The sequence below is a fragment of the Peromyscus californicus genome, unplaced genomic scaffold (genome assembly GCF_007827085.1).
Source record: "Peromyscus californicus insignis strain IS unplaced genomic scaffold, ASM782708v3 Scaffold_12__1_contigs__length_115047231, whole genome shotgun sequence".
NCBI classification, from domain to species: Eukaryota; Metazoa; Chordata; class Mammalia; order Rodentia; family Cricetidae; genus Peromyscus; species Peromyscus californicus.
In genome coordinates, this window is record NW_026294413.1 from 50,409,438 (window position 1) to 50,430,262 (window position 20,825).

Below are 20,825 nucleotides of genomic sequence, written 5' to 3' on the forward strand. Positions count from 1 at the left end.
TCAGGAGTCACCAACCAGACACAGAGGAAGCAAGATGACAATGCAGAACTGAGAAAAGGTACCAAGCCACATGGCTAAATATAGATAAAAATTATGGGTTAATTTAAGTGTAAGAGCTAGTCAGTAATAAGCCTGAGCTAAAGCAGCTGTAATTAATATAACTTCTGAGTGATTATTTTATAAGCAGCTAAGGGACCGCATGACTGGGAGGGACACAGAAAAACTTCCAGCTACAGTATGCAACAAGACTGAATCTGAAAATATATTAGAATAATGGAAAAAGAAAGGAATGGGAAAGATGGAATGAGAAGAAATCTACCTGGGAAAAGATATCACAAAATCTTATTACTGAAAGATCAAAACATACCTTAAAAATACTATTTGACCCAAAAATCTTCTAAATTCTGTATGAAAGACAATCACAGATGTAGTCAAAATAACTAGAAAAGATACTTCTATATTTTAAGGGTAAGAGGTGAAAGGCACCAATAGAGTGCAGTACGGCCCAGTAGGCGCTGCACATACAGATAGTCCTGGGCTGCAGTACTTCTTCCCCGTGCACTGCCATTTTTAATAAGCACACACTGTCCTAAACACACACTTAAGTACACTAAGAAAACCTGAAGACAACCTAAAAACAAGCATACTAAGTTAAGAGCACGAAGGCATTCCCACAACAGCAGCTCATAGCTGCTGTAATTCAGCTGGAACAAGTCCATGGGTTTGTTTTCAGTGTTAACTGACTATTCTCTCAAATAACATAATCACAACAGTAACACCAGATGCTTTACATGGTTAATCCATCACTCTTCAAAAAATGTTTCATTATATTCTGTTTTACAAATTGTATTTACTATTATAAGACAGTTTATTCATTCTTTACATTACCATATAAATGACTAAATAAAGAACAGGAATAACTGTAGGTATGAAAGTGAAAATGAGACTACAAATACTTAAGGGGAGTTAACTGTCCAAACAGTTTGTAAACAAAACCAAATAAAATTACAGCAGTGGAAGCAGTTAATACAAAATATCAAGAAGAAATGAGAGTAGGATAAAACAACAACTTAGCCAGATGGTGGTGGTGCACGCCTTTAATCCCAGCACTCAAGAGGCAGAGCCAGGTAGGTCTCTGTCTACAGAGTGAGATCCAGGACAGGCACCAAAACTACACAGAGAAACCATGTCTGGGAAAAAAAAAAAAAAAAAAAACTTACATTAAAAAAAAAAAAACTCTCTATTTGTAGGGCACAGCAGTTGAAATGATGTACTAGTTACACATATGCTAAAGAGAGCCCACAACAGATCAGCTACACTTTAGTGGCTCCAAATACTGGCATGACTTCATGCCTGAGCATATTCTTTCACACAAAAGATCCAAGCATGCAAACTTGGATGGCTAATTCTCCCAGATCACAACTAACTCTTGCCACAGCCCTCATTACTCCAACCAGGAGCTGGCCCTCAGGACTTTTTGCCCAGGCAGAAATGCTCCACTTCTGTCCCATGTGATATGATGCCCTGGGATGTGACCGATGTGACTACTCACCTGGATTTTCAAATGCTATCATTTTCATTAATTTAACCAGACACCCGTGACTGACTGGTGGTCACCATATGAGGCAGTGCAACTCTAATTTTTTTTAGTAGGTTTCATTCCAATCTGCTCACATTTAATTCATGAGAACATAAGCTGCTACACAGGAACAAGTCCTGCCTGCTCGTTCTGCATCACGAACAACAGATGACACACGGCACCATCTGATAGGAGATACGTTACCCTGTCCATCGGCATCTTCTACCATTGGGTTTATTTCTACCATAGTCGCATCATACTTCAGGAAAAGTTCATAAAGCTTGACCATGTTTTCTGCTGCAGAATCCACAACATTAGCTGGAAATCCCATCTTCTGTGCAAGCTGAAAGTAATTTGCCTTTTTCAGTAGTAGGTTGTGTATGTCCAATCAGCATTAAAATATTGCAAATAAAAACTTTATCATTTAAAAAGATAAACACAAGCTATAGTTAACAATCACTGAAGAGCTGCCAATAAAGATTCAAACAATAAAACTTATTGCTTCAAAATCCTCACAGGGTAGGTTCTGTGCCCATTTTACCAATCAAAAAATGACTCAGGTCGAGTGCTGGCTATTCTCCTAGACTCCAGTCCCAGCGTTCATTCCATACCTTCCCCCCTGCCTCCAAGCTTACAGTCAACCTACACTGAAACAGAAACGTGTGTGCTCACTTCAGTAGCACATATACTAAAAATCAGAACGATACAGAGAAGAAACAAAGACTTTTATGTGTAAACTACATCTAAACAGTAGGTCGATAATGTCCAAACACTAACCAAAGTTATTAAAGCATCCTACTTCCCTTTTAAGGGAATGGAAGGCGTGTCTGCTGGGCCAATAGGTCAGAGACAGTTAAAGACACTATCTCATCCATTCAAAACTCAACTCTGGCAGGTCCTAGAGATCCAGGTATTTAAGTCTCTCATCTAGAAGAGTTACAGAGCTGAGCAGAAATCTGAATCAGAGACATCTAGGAGCATTTTAAACAACAAATATCAAAGTCACAAGCAAGCAGTTCTAGTTCACTACTTCTATGATGAAGCAAGTATACATCCCTTTTGCTAGGTTGCTAGCAGGTACTGAACCTAGGACCTCCTACATGCATGCCAAGTGCTCTACACCGAGCTATTTTCTCAGCTGGAAAAATTATCCATTTCAAAGTGCCATGAGAAATTTCAAAAGTGATACATGAGAATTCTTTCCTCTGTTTCAACTATCAAAAGCTGCAACACATTCTTGATTTTCAGTAACAGAAAAATCTTAAATCCTTTGAGGGTGAATACAATTCATGTAAAGAGCCAAATAGCAAAAAATAAAGTAGCTGACCAAAAAAAAAAAAGTGTCATTTGGGTGAAGAGCTTTTTAAAATTAAAAATAATACTACAAAAGCACCATTTCACTATAAAGATTTTCATTAGTTTTGTATAGACAAATATTTGAGAATTACAAAATGGTTCTCATTAATCCAATATGCATTATATTGCCAAGCACTGAGAAATGCACCGTTCTTGCTGTGTTCAAAATGCTTTATCTTAGCTCTTAAAAATCACATACTTGCCGGGCGGTGGTGGCGCACGCCTTTAATCCCAGCACTCGGGAGGCAGAGGCCGGCGGATCTCTGTGAGTTCGAGGCCAGCCTGGGCTACCAAGTGAGTTCCAGGAAAGGCGCAAAGCTACACAGAGAAACCCTGTCTCGAAAAACCAAAAAAAAAAAAAAAAAAAAAAAAAAAAAAAAAAAAAAAAAAAAAAATCACATACTTGCTTCCTCATCCAAACTTCACACTCTAGCCATCACTCTCATATAACTCCTAATAAATCTGTTTAAACCACTGGTCTCACTAGAGAAATGCCTCCTGTCCTGTGGGCCTTATGCCAGCCAAAGCCTGCTGTTGCTATACTTAAATAACTAAGTTTATTTTAGCAGTGTTTTCTCACAGCAACTGATAAACCTTGTGTTTCTATCCACAGCAAACAATTTAACTTACTTTTATACACAAATCAAATAATCTAATTCAACAACATCAGTAAAACATCAAGCAATCCTTACAGACACAGCACTTTGTTTGTTGGGAAGGAGCAGACAGATAAAGGCTAGGTGGAGGGGGAGGGAAGGACAGTACAGAAAACCAGAGAAACTATAAACAAATGTTACTCTGTGTGTGTGTGTGTGTGTGTGTGTGTGTGTGTGTGTGTATGTTTAAGACAGCCTCTCCATCACCGTACATAATTTACTGGAAAGAATGGGGACAGGGAACATTTAAGAAAACTCACACTATGAAAAGCAATGACGGATAATCACCCCTGATTCTTCAACAAATAAACTGAAATTTAAAAGTAAGGGAAAGGAGACCTATACATTACAAAAAAGGTACTGTGGGCCATGTTAATGAGTCACAATGAAAGACCTCTTACAGATCTTGACTCAGGTAACTTCTATAAGAAGCAGTAACAGGATAATTAGGAATGACTAGATATGTGAAAACATTAAGAATTACTGCTAATGTTTCTAGATACAGCAATGGCACAGTGGCCCATTTAAAAGCATCCCCAGCTGGCCGTGGTGGCGCACGCCTTTAATCCCAGCACTCCAGAGGCAGAGGCAGGCGGATCTCTGTGAGTTCAAGGTCAGCCTGGGCTACAGAGTGAGTTCCAGGAAAGGCGCAAAAAAAAAATCCCCATTTTTCAAAGAAACACAGAAATATTTATGGAGCCTACAAAGAAAAGTACTGTAGGTACTTTCAAAAACTGCAATTTTAAAAAAGAAATTAAACTGCTTTAATTGTTTTTTGTGTTTTACAAAGTTAACTATCTTTACTTAAGTATTATAATTATCTAATTAAAAACTAAAGATGTTTCAGAACATAACATACTGTCACAGCTTGCTCCTTTTTGATGCCTTCTATTATATCAATAGGTACTTTAACGATGGCGTCAGGATTCTCGGCAGCAACATCTTCAATGTTAACACCACCTTGTGAACTTCCTACCAATACAGGACCCTACAAGGAATGAAGAAGACAAATCAAATTTTACTTTAGACTCAATACAATTTTAAAACTCATCAGTGCACTGTCTGATTTGGGTATCTACTGATTCCACATCATATTTAAACTTTCTTTGACAAAATAACATATCTCCAACAATTAACCACTATAAATGCTTAACTGAAAAATGGAAAAGAAACAGAAAAAGAAAACAAAAATGATACCTTACCTGCAAGAGAAAAAGATAAAATAAACACACACACACACACTCTTACACCAAAAAGTAAACATAATCAAATACATGAAATCTAACTTATGCATTTTTCACATAAATCTCAAGAGACACTGAAGTATTGCTTAAGTGAAAAGAAGAAAGTCTCTAAGGAAAATTTTGCAGGCTTTCTGAGCTCCTAGTCTTCCTACAAGCAAATGAAAAGAAAAGAAATCACCTTGCAAGAACAGCCCTGGCTACCGCCATGAACAACTAAGAAAATAGGGCCTAAGTACAAATGATTAAATCAGCAGGAGCCTCACTGTCAGGGGAAAAGCCCACAAGGCCTTTTGAAGCTGCCAGGCTTGTCTCTGCGCAGAAGAATGAAGCAGCAGCTATCCTGGAAATTAACCATCTTCATTACCTGTCTATCAGGGAATCTGTCTAACTCCTAGCACCTCATTCCTCACTCTCAGAGGTCACCTTAAATGCTGTTAGGGTTTTTTTGTTTGTTCGACTGTTTTTTTTGTTTTGTTTTGCTTGTTGTTGTTGTTGTTGTTGTTGTTGTTTTTGTTTGTTTGTTTAAGACAGAGTTTCTCTGTGTATAGCTTTGGAGTCTGTCCTGGAACTCGCTTTGTAGACCAGGCTGGCCTAGAACTCAAGAGATCTGCCTGCCTCTGCCTCCCGAGTGCTGTGATTACAGGTGTGGGCCACCACCACCCAGACTGCTGTTAGGAGTTTTGAGGTGTATACTGCTTATGGTGGTTTCAGAGAAAAAGGCCCCCAAAGGGAGTGGTACTACTAAGAGATGTGGCCTTGCTGGAGTAAGTGTGGTCTTTCTGGAGGAAGTGTGTCACTATAGAGGTCTCATATATGCTCAAGCCACGCCCAGTGAGACAGACCACTTTCTGTTGTAAGATGTAAGAACTCTCAGCTCCTTCTCTAGCACGTCTGCCTGCATGTTGCTTTGCTTCCTGTCATGATGAAAATGGACCAAACCTCTGAACTGTAAGCAAGCCACCACAATTAAATGTTTTCCTTTATAAGAGTTGCCATGGTCATGGTGTCTCTTCACAGCAACCGAAACGCTAACTGATACACTGTTCTTAACTGCTTCCAGCTGACAAGGGATGGGCAGTAGTCAGAGTGCCTCAGAAGAGGGCTGATTTAAGCGGCCATCATAAAACTTAACCAATGGTAACATTCTAGAACATATGATGGCCATTTGGTGATAGTATGACAGCGATTTTAAAACACTTTAAAAACTATTAACAAAACTAAGAATTAGAAAGCTAAAAAGATCAACATTAATAAACTCTCAAATAGACTAAGATTCAAATAACAAAAACAGCAGAAAGAGAGAGAAAGGGAGGAGGGAGGGAAAGGAAAGGAAAGATAGAAGGTGGGACGGGCAGTGGTGGTGCACACCTTTAATCCGAGCACTTGGAAGGCAGAAGCAGGGAAATCTCAGAGTTTAAGGTCAACCTGGGCTACAGAATGAGTTCCAGGACAGCCAGGGCTGTTATACAGAGAAACCCTGTCTGGGGGGGAGGGGGCTGGGGCGGGGGAGGAGGAAGGGAGAGAGGGAGGGGACCAGCATGATAGCTCAGCAGGCGATGATATTACCCCCAAACCCAAGGATCTTTGTTCAGTACCCCTGGTTCTACAAAGGAGAGGGAGAAGGAAAGAACTGAATCCTTTAAATTGTATTGACTTTAACCCATATACTAAGACACCAGTGAGTGTGGGCAGTCATTTGCACATACACACAAACACATACACACACAAAATAAAATAAAAATATAAAAAGAAAAAGGAATTAGAATTGTCTTCCAATTTAAAAATAGATACATATGGAATAATACATAAAAGAAGGTGAAAAGCCTTTATTCATACTAATTTTATGACATCCTTCCCAAGCAAATAAAAATCTGTTCATTTTCTATATGCATTTGAAAAAATCACTTCAGAATGACTTTTAGTTTTAAATGTTATAATATTTCAAAACAATTTAGTTTCTAGGAAATAATTGTAAGTTCAAATATATTTATACTAATAATGTTATTTTCACTTTCATAACCTTTCTTTGTCCTTTTTGTCTTTCACGAATCCTTACCTTAAGTTTGAATTTGAAGTATATAGTAGTCACTCACTATAATAAAAATCTATTTAAGAAAATGGAATTGTTTTAGTACACATCTATTTCAGGCAAAGCCAAAATCTGACAGTCAGGTGAACCACTTATTCAGCAGATGGTATCAAGTTTTACTAGGAAAGTAAAATAGCAAAGGTCATTTGATGAATTTGATTTTCTCAGGACAAAGTCAATACCAAAAGGCAGTAGGCAATGTCAGTAACTCTCATTTAAAAACGTGTTAGAATGGGTAACTTGATGTCTGTCCCTCTGGTACACCAACTCACAGATATACCTGCCCAAGTATTCTGATGTTTTGGTACCAAAGACCAGAGGAACCCCCAACTAAAGTATAAAAGACAAAAGGAGCCCTGGCTGGCCTGAACTCCCTAGGAAGCCCAAGTAGTCTCAAACTCAAGAGTCTCCTGGTTCCTACCTCAGTTTCCTCTCAGTGTTGGGAATATAAGCACGCACCACCATACCTAGATGTGTATATAATTTTAATTCAATCAAAAACTATTCTTTGCTTCCTAGCTTTAATTGCTAACTGACTTTTGATATAGTTGGTTTTAAAACCTAGTGCCTATTCATGCTATTCATGCACTGAGCTGTGTTCCCAGTTGCTGCCTGATTTGTTTGCTCAACCAAGACCTATCCATAGGATTTTCCCAAAGCTGGTCATACTCCAGAAAGCACAAGGATCCATGCAAGTCTAAGGCTAGCATGAGCTTCAAAATGGGCTTTGGGCACAACACAGTATCCCATAACCCACTGCAGGTGGAGACAAGTGGGTCCTGGGAGCTTGCTGATCTCCATACAGCCCCATGGCACACATGTCCCATGTACCTATGCATGCTTGTACACATGCACACACACATACTCACTAGCTAACAAACATAATAAAAAAAAATAAAGTCTCTATTAGTTTGTTCAGACATTTACTAACACAATAGTTACTGATGTATACTAAGTAGGAAAAGAATGTATAAAGAAAGCAAGTAAATGCATAAAACACACCTCCTGCAAATCTATGTGATAACTTACAAAGTTAAATTATACCACACAGAGATATCTCTACAGCTCTCACTGAAGAATGAAAGAATGCTTTTTAAAATTACATTGAGTGAGTTTTTACTACCACCTAGTGTTATACCTCAAGAAATACCTTATAAAAATTTAAAATTTTTAGACACTTGTTTTAACCAAACATTACTAGTTAACATACCAAGTAGAATATCATTGAGAGCAGCTGATAGCAAAAGACCATAGGAGTATACAGCAAGTGACAACTAGAGTTCAGAAGGTCAACCTATCAGAACTAAGGGTTCTGCTAGAGGAAAGCACCATGCAAGGCGTTATGGAATTACTGCCTTTTGAATGAATTGGCTGTTTCTTCTTGTAAACCCTTGTGCAATAACAGCTATGATTCTCCCCATTTACTGTGCATTTCCATGTTATGTGGACATGTAATCTCATGATTGTATCTCAAGCTGGGGCATAACTTTCTCTATACATTTGGGATAATTAGATAACTTTCCCCAGCTGTGTTTATTTTACATACATCTGGCCAGGGCCATTCTCCGGACAAAAGTATTTCACCTAAGATACCTTTTTATCCAAGGACAAATGCAGATAAACATTAGCTCATCTCACTTACAGATTTGCTCATCTCACTTACAGGTAACAGAAAATAACCACTAACAGTAAGATCCTCAACTCTTTACCTTCATCCCGGTTTATTTACACAAGAATTTAGAATTCCCTAATTGATCTTAGCCATTAGTTGACCCTACTAGAGAACTCCCTTTTAGTCACTCCCCTTTTGGGTTGTAATTGGAAGTTGACGATTATTGCTTTATGTGTGGATCCTTATCACCTCTCTCTGCCACCCTGAAAACTTCAAGCCTCGAATTGCTTTGCCAAAGAATTACTGCATGTGTATATATACTGGTTCTCTCACAGCACTAGGGGAATTGGTTTAGAACAAAGATGAGGACGGAGATAGAAAGAACTAGGTAGAATGATAAGAGAATAGAAAAGAGCAGAAGGTACTGAGAGAGCTAAGAATGAGAAAAAAAGAAACTGTGTAGATAGAATTGACTTAGAAGAAGAAAGTGAATGGAGTAAAGAACTCAATGTGCTTAGATTCATTTGAATATCCCTCAGATTAGAACCCTCAGCTGGTTGTTACTCTTCCACGGACCCTGGGAGAAAACAATTAAGGCTGGATCTATTATTGTTTTCGGGAGTATATAAAAACCAACTGAGCTCAAAAGGTCAGTTACAGTATAGGATATCCTGGGGGCCCACAGGGGCTCCCTAGTAAGACCTTACTCAAGGTCAGGGAATTTGAGCTTGCTTTACCCAGCAGGGCTGCATAATGGGATTATTTGGCCACACGCATGGTTACCAGGTGTTTTGAAGGGTCTACACTTGGCGGTACATTGTGCTTTGATCTGGGGGGGGGGGTCTTTTGCCACTCCCCTTGGCATTGTATAAAAAGTCCTTTGGAATAAACCTTGAGAAGGCTGGGTACTGACCCAAGACTCTCCCGAAGCTATCCTCTGTCTGTCTTTCTAATCGTCTCCTTCAATCTTTTTAATACTTCCTCATTCCTCTTTCCTCCCCCTAAGAACCCTTTGACAGGTCGGAGCTAGACTCCCACATATGGCGCCTGAACATGGAGTTTGGGTATAGAGGATAAAAGAGAAGGAACACTACAGGTTAACTAGGTGTGCTCAATAATTAATTGGGATACGGTGATATTCTTTTCTTCAGGAGTAAAACTGTAAATAAAGAACAGGTTGTGGGATGGTCTGTATGTCAAATGTGTGGCTCTGATTGGTCAATAAATAAAACACTGATTGGCCAGTAGCCAGGCAGGAAGTGTAGGCGGGACTAACAGAGAGGAGAACTGAGAGAACAGGAAGGCGGAAGGAGTCACTGCCAGCTGCCGCCATGACAAGCAGCATGTGAAGATGCTGGTAAGCCATGAACCAAGTGGCAAGGTATAGATTTATAGAAATGGATTACTTTAAGATGTAAGAACAGTTAGCAAGAAGTCTGCCATGGCCATACAGTTTGTAAGCAATATAAGTGTCTGTGTTTACTTGGTTGGGTCTGAGCGGCTGTGGAACTGGCGGGTGACAGAGATTTGTCCTGACTGTGGGCAAGGCAGGAAAAACTCTAGCTACACAGGGTAATAGTAGAAGTTAGGCTGCAGCAAGTCTCTCTCTCTCTCTCTCTCTCTCTCTCTCTCTCTCTCTCTCTCTCTCTCTCTCTCTCTCAAGTTAGGTCTAAAGTTGTATATAAGTTAAGTCATAAAAGTTTTGGTGAGGTTTGAGAAAGATAGGCTTTAGGTATAGGGATATGGTGAAGACTTGGCTAAGAAGGTTTAACTTAGAGTAGGTTTCAGGCAGCACAGAACCTGAGATGCAGAAAGCAGCGTCTGGGACTGAGCAGCCACTGCAGACTTAGCAGTCCAAGAATGAGAAGCTGCTTCAGAGAATGCCAGCTTCAAAAAGCAGCAGCAGGAGCAGCAGCTGACACCTGTGTCATCAACTCATCATCGGCAGCAGACACCAAGAGAGCCAGCATGAGCAGTGAGGGTCTGGAGCAGCGAGTGTCTGTGTGCTTTCTGCCATAGTGGAGCCTCAGTGAGGAGAGTGCAATCAGCCAGGGTGTTTGTTAGAAAGTGGCTCCGCAATCTTGAAGAGCTGAATGAGGGACGCCCCAGGAAAGCTTGGGAAGAGCTGAGGGCAGCTGGAGGGTAAAAGTGGGCAGGGCACCTTGGCCACTATGCGAGAAACAAAGCCTCCAGAAAAAGATGCCCATGGGGCATGCACCTGACAGGCCAGGGAATAGGTGCCTCCAAGTCTGAGTGTATGTGTGTTCTGGGGACATCGAGGTACCTATGGAGACATGCCCAGGCATACAAAGTGCAGCTGAGGTTTTGAGCACAAGGACTGAGACCCTAGCAGTAGCAGCAGCAGCAGCAGCAGTAGTGATGGAACTGCTGAGTGAGACAGAGCCACACTCCAAGCTGCATGGCAGCGGAGATGCACTGGAACCCAGGCCAGCCAGAGTTCCCAATGGCAGGGTAAGGCAGAGCCATGCAGCATGAGGCAGGGGCTCGAACACCAGGGTCTCAGGACACCAGGGTCTCAGGGCTGGCAGGTCAGAGGCGGGAGGTGCAGACAGATCAGGACTGTAAATGCCGAAAAGGGACAGAGCTAGCAGCTTCTGTTTGCTGGCAGAGACTCTTGTTTGAACTGAGTTGTTGCATGCAAGAGAATTGCAACAAATTTTTGGTTGTGAGATTCTTCATATTTGGAGCTTTCTGTTTCAGATTCATTATGACTTGGACAGCTTTACAAAGACCTCAAGACAGCTGGTGAGCCAGGCCCTGATCTCGAGCTTTCAGTAGAACATTAAGATTGGTATCAGAATTGATTGTTTGAACTTTTCAGAATTAGGAAATGGGAAGGATGCTGTGGGATGTTCTGTATGGCAAATGTGTTGCTAATTGGTCAATAAATCACTGATTGGCCAGTGGCCAGGCAGGAAGTATAGGTGGGACTAACAGAGAGGAGAAAAGAAAGAACAGGAAGGCAGAAAGAGACACTGCCTGCTGTGGGATGGTCTGTATGTCAAATGTGTTGCTGATTGGTCAATGAATAAATCACTGATTGGTCAGTGGCCAGGCAGGAAGTGTAGGCGGGACAAGGAGGAAAATAGAGCTGGGAAGTGGAAGGCTGAGTGGGAGAGACACTGCCAGCCGCCATCAGGACAAGGAAGATGTAAAGTACCGGTAAGCCACAAGCCACGTGGCAAGGTATAGATTAATAGAAATAGATTAATTTAAGCTGTAAGAACAGTTAACAAGAAGCCTGCCACGGCCATACAGTTTGTAACCAATATAAGTGTCTGTGTTTACTTGATCGGGTTTGAGCGGCGTGGGACTGGCGGGTGAGAGAGATTTGTCCTGACTGTGGGCCAGGCAGGAAAACTCTAACAACAAATGGCGCCCAACGTGGTGGCAAGAGTTTCCACCTAAAACCTGAGAAAAAAGATTCTAAAACGGAGCTAAAAACAGCTCCTAGTTGTCTCTTTTAAGCTAGCGGCAGCCTGCGGTTTGAGCTACTGGCGGGTTCCTAGTGTGCGTGCTCGACCTGCCACCATATGGCGGGAATGAGGCCTCTGCAAGTGGCACATTAAACTGTGTGGTGGATTTAGCCTTTGCTAGTACAAAAAAAAAAAAAAAAAAAAAGAGGTTTCTGGGCTACATGCTGCTTGGATAAAAGCATAGACCCACGATGGCTCCCAGAACTGGCGGTAAGCATACCGCCGTCGCCATGTTGGGAAGCTAAAGTGGGCGGAGCCAGCAGCCACAGCACCAGCGCCGTTTCAGGCTTAGAAGGCTACAGTTCAAAGCAATAGGCTCAAGCTAATATAAAAAAATAAGCCACGTAAAGATGGCTACCACACAAAGAATCTGGATTATGTTCTCTTTGATATTCGTAACTAAAGAAAAACATTTGATTACAAAAGCTGTTGAGTTATGCCAAAATGTATATTTTAAAGGTACCTTGACTTCAAAATTTGGATATAAGGATATGTTGCTTTGGAAAGGAGATTCTGCTTTTGTTTCCACAGAAAGCCACAGGCTATGGATTTGTTCCAGATTAAGACACATCAGGTTTGACCAGCCAAGACCACCTAAAAGGTCTCCGATGACACCATGGCACAGATGATCCAACATCCAGAACCGTTTCAAGGCAACTGGCTCAGACGATATATCCTAAAATTTTCTTTGTTTCCCCAGAAGATACAGCGCCCCCCTCCAGCAGGAAGTAATAAGAAAAGCTACGCCCAAATTCCCAAATATACCAAGCTGACTTTGGAGATGTGTAAAGGTTAAAACCTTCCTTTTTAAGAAAAGAAAAGGGGAGGTGCTGTGGGATGGTCTGTATGTCAAATGTGTTGCTGATTGGTCAATGAATAAATCACTGATTGGTCAGTGGCCAGGCAGGAAGTGTAGGCGGGACAAGGAGGAAAATAGAGCTGGGAAGTGGAAGGCTGAGTGGGAGAGACACTGCCAGCCGCCATCAGGACAAGGAAGATGTAAAGTACCGGTAAGCCACAAGCCACGTGGCAAGGTATAGATTAATAGAAATAGATTAATTTAAGCTGTAAGAACAGTTAACAAGAAGCCTGCCACGGCCATACAGTTTGTAACCAATATAAGTGTCTGTGTTTACTTGATCGGGTTTGAGCGGCGTGGGACTGGCGGGTGAGAGAGATTTGTCCTGACTGTGGGCCAGGCAGGAAAACTCTAACAACACTGCCAGCCGCCGCCATGACAAACAGCATGTGAAGACTCCGGTAAGCCACGAGCCGCGTGGCAGGGTATAGATTTGTGGAAATAGATTAATTTAAGCTATAAGAACAGTTAGCAAGAAGCCTGCCACGGCGATACAGTTTGTAAGCAATATAAGTCTCTGTGTTTACTTGGTTGGGTCTGAGCAGCTGTGGGACTGGCGGGTGACAGAGATTTGTCCTGACTGTGGGCCAGGCAGGAAAACTTAAGCTACAGAAGGACAAGAGCGGTTCAATTGCAATGGGACAATTTTGATCTCATCTACACATATATACTCTATCAACTACGGTGACTCACAAACTGTTTTGTATAGAAATGGAACTGCTGTGTAGGATTGGATGGAACTGTTTGGTGTAGAAATAGAGAAGTTTGTTTTTTCTACCCAGGCTCAAGATGCAGCTTCAAAAAATATAAAGTAAAGAGGAGTTGTTATATTCCTCAGTCTATTTAATTTAAAAAAAAAAAAAAAATGTACTGATGAGTTGGAGTTCTTTGTATGGATAATGTTAGCCTGCATTAATGTACCCTATGTTCTGTTAGCAAGAAATGCATAAAGTTCTATTAAGAAACTGCTTTGGGGCTGGGCAGTGGTGACACACACCTTGAATCCCAGCACTTGGGAGGCAGAGCCAGGTAGATCTCTGTGAGTTCGAGGCCAGCCTGGTCTACAGAGCGAGATCCAGGACAGTTACCAAAACTCCACAGAGAGAAAACCTGTCTCGAAAAACCCTGTCTCAAAACAAAAACAAAAAACAAAACAAAAAAAAACTGTTTTTGGATGTTTGCTAAAGTTTAGAAAGTATAATTAATTCTATTAAGAGTTTGCTTTTACTTTTGGATGTAAGTTTGTGAGAACTGTAATTGTGTATAGTAATTCATACTAGAATTATGATGTTAACCTGCTAATGTTAATAAACCATAGTATGGTGATACTGAGTCCTTAGATCTGATGCAGTTGCATCAGGAATTTATTGATTTAAAAAAGGGCTTGGTGCAGCTGAAACTTCTGTAGTTATTTTAGACCCATTCAAAAAGGCCATTCTACCTTTATCATTCTCTACCCCTTTACTAGGAGGTACAGCAGCCATAAGGAGCAGATGTATTGCTATGGTTATTCCAGCTACTTGAAAGCTCTTAGTGGAAAGCTGATTCAGAGCTGCATAGAGTTAACCTCTGCATCCTCACTTGAGATCTTTATATTATTAAGAAGGGGGACTTTGTTGGAGCACATAAGGGCTCCCTAGTAAGATCTTACTCACGGTCACAGAATCTGAGCTTGTTTTACCCAGCAGGGCTGCATATTGGAATGGTTTGGCCACAGACATGGTTACCAGGTGTTTTAAAGATTCTATACTTGGCTGTACATTGTGCTTTGATCTTAAAAAAAGGAGGTCTTTTGCCTCGCCCCTTGGCACTGTATAAAAAGCCCTTTGGAATAAACCTCAAGGTGGCTGGGTATTGACCCAGGACCCCCCTGAAGCTATCTTGTGTCTCTGTCTTTCTTAATGTCTCCTTCCATCTTTCTATCTAATACTTCCTCACTCCTCTCTTCTCCCCACAAGAACCCTTCGACAGGTCAGAGCTGGACACCCACAGGATATCCTCCATGCATCTTGTCTGTGAAAGGGTTTAACTGAAGCTGATGCTTATGTTCAATGCTTGAACTTTAGGTTCCATAGAGGAAAGCAGTACTAATGCGCCTTTATCACTCACTATTTAATGTCACCTTCAACTCACTCCAAATAAACTGGTGAAACAAAAAACATAACAAAGAATAAAATAAAATATACCTAGAAGTGAAAAAAGAAAAAGATGACAAAAGATACACATTTTTATTTATTCTGACTTTCATCTTTGGTAAGACTATTTTGCTATACAAGAAACTAGTTTTCTCAGTCTGTTAACCCAAATATCTCCAGAGATTTGAGCTATTTCTAGTGAATTAACAACTTGAATACCCAATGTATTACAGTGGGATTTTTCCTATAGCTTTTTAAAAATTATATAAATTTTGCCATATTGTTTTTCAGAAATGACAAATTCTCTGTGTGAGTTATGGATAATACTTCTTATTCATATATATATATATATATATATATATATATATATATATATATATATATATATATATACATATACATGGAATGTTCAACTTCTGAAATTGAATGTCACAAATAAATCCTCATGTGTCTTGTCTACAAGTACTCACTTGAAATGACCTCTCCATTGTTATTGCAAAGTAGTATTCTCTCCTGGGATATCTCCGCTCACAGACCAAAACTTGATTGCATATTCTGCCCTTTGCTCCCGTTTGCTTGGTAATCAATTTTTTCCCAATCATCTGTGAGGAAACAGCTTTTGCTTCTTCTGGACTATAATAAGAAAAAGAATTCAAATTCTTCTGTTCTCCAATTGAGAAAAATCTATATCACAGGTAATCTCAGTGTTTTCAACAATCTGATAATTTAAATAAGATTTTTCTTTTAAAAACTATGACTTACGAGAAAACTATCTTCACTCCTCCTTTGAGGCCACTTGAAAACGTTCCTTTTCCTCTGCCACCAGCTAAAACCTGAGCCTTTATCACAACATCCTTTGATCCTAGAAGAAAAATACTTATTACACAGACAGGAAACAGGGAGTCACACACAAGAGAGTATTTAACACTCATTATTAAATAGTGTTATTAAATGAAGTCCCATTAATCTATAATGTCTAAGACTGAGGTATTCCATGTATAAAGATTTTCTAGATTTGAAAAGTAGAACATTCACCATCTAAAAGATCTATGCTTTTAAAAGATTAGACAAACATGACATATACTCACTTATAAGTGGATATTAGCTGTAAAGTAAAGATAATCATGCTGCAATCCACAGATCCAGAGAGGCTAAGTAACAAGGAGGCTGGGGGGGGGGGGGGGATGCATGGGTCTCCCTAGAAAGGGGAAACAGACTTCATGGGTGCACTTGGAACAAGTGGGGATAGAAACAGGAGGAATCAAATAGGGGTGGAAGGATGCAGGGAGAGAGTACTAGGAGAGAAAACTGGACTTGAGAAGCATTTTGGGGGTGAGGTAGAAACCTAGTTGGATTGAAACTCCCTGGAACTTATGAGGGTGACCCTAGCAAAGGCTCCTAGTAATGGGGTATATGGAGCCTCAACTGGCCATCATCTGTAACTATACAAGGCTTCCAGTGGAGGGACTGGAACACTAACCCAGCCACAAAACCTTCAGCCTACAATCTGTCCTACCTACAAGATGTGCTGAGGTACAGGTAGCCTAGAACTTGTGGGAATATCCAACCAATGACTGGTCCAACTTGAGACCCATGCAACAAAAGGGAGTCCATGCCTGACACTGCCTGGAGGGCCAGGAACCAGAGGCTGGATATCCCAGAGACCTAGGATAACACCAAACATGACCGGCAAAAAAAAAAATGAAATGATTCTGCTATACTCTTAGACCAGAGCCTATTATAATCATCATCAATCAGAGAAGTTTCATCCAGCAACTAATAGAAGCAGATGCAGAGACCCACAGCCAAACATTAGGCTGAGCTTAGAGAATCCCATGGAAGAGGAGCCAGAGGGGTCGAGGACAACCTAATAACATAGCTCATAGAATCCCCTAACCAGGGTTCATAGGGACTCACAGAGACTGAAGCAATACTCAGGGAGCCTTTATGGGTCTAACCTAGGTCCTCTGCACATAGCTTATGGTTCCATAGCTTGGTGTTCTTGTGGGACTCCCAACAGTGGGAGCAGGGCTGTCTCTGACTCTGTTGCCTACTCGTGGGACCCTTTTCCTCCTACTGGACTGCCTCATCCAGTCTTGATATGAGGGCATGTGCCTAGTCTTATTGTAACTTTGTTGTGCCGTGTTTGGCAGCTATCTAGAGGAATGCCCTTTTCTAAAGGGAAATGGAGGAGGAGTGGATCTGGAGGAAAGGGGAGGTGGAGGGAGGGCCTAGGAGAAAAGGAGGGAGGGGAAACGGTAGTTAGGGATGTAAATATGAAAGAATAAATGAACAAATTTTTACAAAAAGATCTATGCCTTTGAAAGATTAGACATACATTAAATCATTTCTGAAATAGTGTACTAAAAGTAGTTTAGCAATTTTCAGACTAATGCTTTGGAAGGTATTAAAAGCACAATACTAAGACTAAAATGTTTTCTTAACACTTCCCATGACTGGAGAGATGGATCATAGTTAAGATCACTTGTTGCTCTTCCAGCAGAACCAGGCTTAGCTCCCAGCACCCTCATGGTGACTCATAACCATCTGTAACTCCAATTCCAAATGATCCAATGCCTTCTTCTGACCTACACAGGCACTTGGAATACATGTAATATACATATATAGATATATGCAGACAAAACATCCACATATATAAACAAATCTAAGTAATTACAAAAAAAAAAAAAAAAAAAAAACTTCCCAGTCTCTCTGTTCAGATGTAAACTTATGTTGTAAATGCTGAGTTACAAATACTACTTTAAGCAGGACTTGGGATAATTCCAGTACCTGGACTGGTGATGCCTTAAACCCTACAAGAGCAAATTCTGTTACCATACATCACTGAGCAGTGACGCTACAAAGAGTTACTTACTAAGAGTTAGGAAGATAGGCATATTAAAAAAAAAATCCCAAATGCTATGCTCATATGTCATTCACATAGCTTATAAATAGTATAATACAGTCTGGAGAGATGGCTCAGCGGTTAAGAGCACTGACTGTTCTTCCAGAGGTCCTGAGTTCAATTCCCAGCAACCACATGGTGGCTCACAACCATCTGTACTGAGATCTGGTGCCCTCTTCTGGCATGCAGACATACATGCTGTATACATAATAAATAAATAAATCTTTAAAAAAAAATCCTTAAAAAAATAAAATAAATAAATAGTATAATACTTCTTCTTTAACCAGCAGAAAAAAACACTATATTCCCCCCACTTCCAATTTACTGTACAGAACTAGCAAACTTGGGGCTGAGACAATGGCTCAGTGGGTAAAGTGTTTGATGTGCAAGCATGAGGACCTGGGTTCACGTCCCAGCATCCACACAAGAAGTCAGGCACAGGTGCACATCTACAGTCGCAGGGAGAAGCCTGAAGCTTGCTAGCCAGCCAACTCACTGATACTGGATCCATGCTCAGTAGTGACCCTGTCTCCAAAACATCCTGTGGAGTCTAACAATGTGCTCAGCAGGTAAAGCATTTGCCACACAAGCCTAGGGGCCTAAGACCAATCTCCAGGCCCACAGAAGAGAACTAAAAGGTTGTCCTCTGGTTTACACACAGATGCACACATAGATGCGCGCGCGCGCGCACACACACACACACACACACACACACACACACACACACACACACACACACCGGTAATTTTTTTTTTAAGTGGAGAGCAATAAAGAAAGATACCTAACACTGATCCTCTGGCCTCACATGCACCTACACAGAGGCATTCATACCCAAACCTAGCAAACTGGATAGTTAATACTCACTGTTCATAATCAAGGGTAATACCTTTTAGAAAGGCATTCTCTTGTCACAAAGACATGCGGAACTTCTGATCCTCTTCATTCTGCCTCTCTGAACATTTTGCCTACCCTGTCAGTGTAGCATCATTTACCATATTATGGCAAACTATATAGGGCCTTGTGCTAGTGCTCTTTGATGTATCTCTAACACAAAATCATCTCTGGGATATGACCACTACCCTATAAATATGTATTTGAACAGGCTGAAGATAGGTACTCTACTATGAGAAAAAGCCATTTTCTACTGCACAAAGCAGAATGAACAAATCAATAAATGAGATAATAAATGCTTCTGGTGATCAAATAAAAAGTGAACTAAGCCAGGTACAGAGCTACACACCTTTGATCTACACACTTGGGAAGTACAGGCAGGTGGATCTCTGAGTTCGAGGCCAGCCTGGACTACAGAGAAAGTTCCAGGACAACCAGGGCTACACAAAGAAACCCTGTCTTGAAAAACAAAAATGAACAAACAAAAAGTAAGCTACATACAGGATTACTACAAAAGAACACTTACAAAATGAATGATGTAAATTAGCCTACACTGGAAATGTTTACTACTTAAATAGAACATGGCCCTAACGGTAGTATTTAGGAACAAAGAGAACACTCCCACTGCCATGATGCAGTATCTTCTTTCCGCTGCTTCTTTTCTACAGCTGAACACCTGCCCTGGCCAGCCTTCTTCTCACCTGGATGACTTTGAAGCAGTGGCCAATGAGCAGATGATACTCTACTTACAACTGCTTCAAACACTCACTATTTACAAGTGTCTTACAAGGCCCTAGAGCCTAGACTGTGCCCTTTTAGCTCCTGGGCCATCCCTGCACTCCAGCCACACTCCTTTCATCTTGCCCCAAGGACTCGCTCTAGCGTACCATCTGAGGTACTCTTCAGTCAACTGTCCTGTCCAGCTTCTCCAAGCCTCACAGTGAGCCTTAGGCTTACTTATGCTGACAAGCCTAGTTAGTAATGCAATCTGCCTACTCTGGCCAATTTCTCTTCTCTGATCTGCTTTTCCCACCAGAGATTCACCAACTTCTGACATAATACATAATTTCCTTCTGTCTCACTTGTTGCTTGGCTTCCCCACTAGAACAAGGCTCCAGGCAGCAGAACTTTAGCTGTAATCATTGATGTTTATAAGCTGCTCCTAGAATTCCCAAGACACATCCAGGTGAATGTTGAAAAAGGATCACATTTACAAGGAACAGAATTCTCTTAAATCTAATCTAGATTATTTTCCACTGTTCCTGAAAAACCCAGAACTGAAAATATTAGCCTCTCAGAAGTGCCTTATTTAGGAAAAACCATTCCTTTTCAATATGCCACAGACTCCACCACTCACAAGTGTCTGAAAACTAGTAATAGATAATTAAAAGCAGTTTAAACATTAATTTAAAAGATAACAATAATGTCCTTAATCAGAAATCAACAGGTAGCCTCAGGGACCAGAAGATAGGCACTGTTCACACTAAAACAAAAAGCTTGTATTCATTCTAGCTCTCCCCAGCTATCTGCCAACTCTGGATTTTCTAGTATTTTAGAAATATTCATTTCCATTCAATGATATACAGAAGGGGAGAAGAATTAGAAATTAAGTATGGGGTCAAATGATTAAAAAGTTTAACCAACTCCATTAATTCATGCAACAAACTCCTTACAGACGCACATAGAAGATGCAGGCACAAGAGGGAAGAGAGAATCCCAGCCTTTCCTGTCAGAGCCTCAGTGCTATCTCTGTTACAGACTGGCAATGGTCTTTCATCATTTTCAGTCTTTCGTAACAAGAACAAACTTTCTCTCACCTACCTAAAAACTGGTCCAATGTCAAGTACAGAAAACAGCACACAGACACTACACTATTTCATTATGTTTTCATGCTAAATCTTTGAAAATGTAAATTTAGGCTTATTTCCTAGACTCAAAAATTGTTTAAGATATTTCTACAAATTCAAATTAATGAGAGTTATTAAGGATTCTCTCAATAAAA

General features: G+C 40.6%; 1 protein-coding gene across 1 annotated transcript in view; it reads right to left on the bottom strand.

Annotated features, from left to right (window-relative positions):
* Positions 1–20,825, bottom strand: part of Sucla2 (succinate-CoA ligase ADP-forming subunit beta) — a 48,731-nt gene that overhangs the window by 15,581 nt on the left and 12,325 nt on the right. Inside the window, exons 3-6 of the mRNA XM_052732759.1 lie at positions 15,790–15,889; positions 15,498–15,660; positions 4,451–4,579; positions 1,784–1,922 (exon numbers count right to left, since the gene is read on the bottom strand). Of these exons, the coding sequence (XP_052588719.1) occupies positions 1,784–1,922; positions 4,451–4,579; positions 15,498–15,660; positions 15,790–15,889 (531 nt within the window). The remainder of the gene's footprint in view (positions 1–1,783; positions 1,923–4,450; positions 4,580–15,497; positions 15,661–15,789; positions 15,890–20,825) is intronic.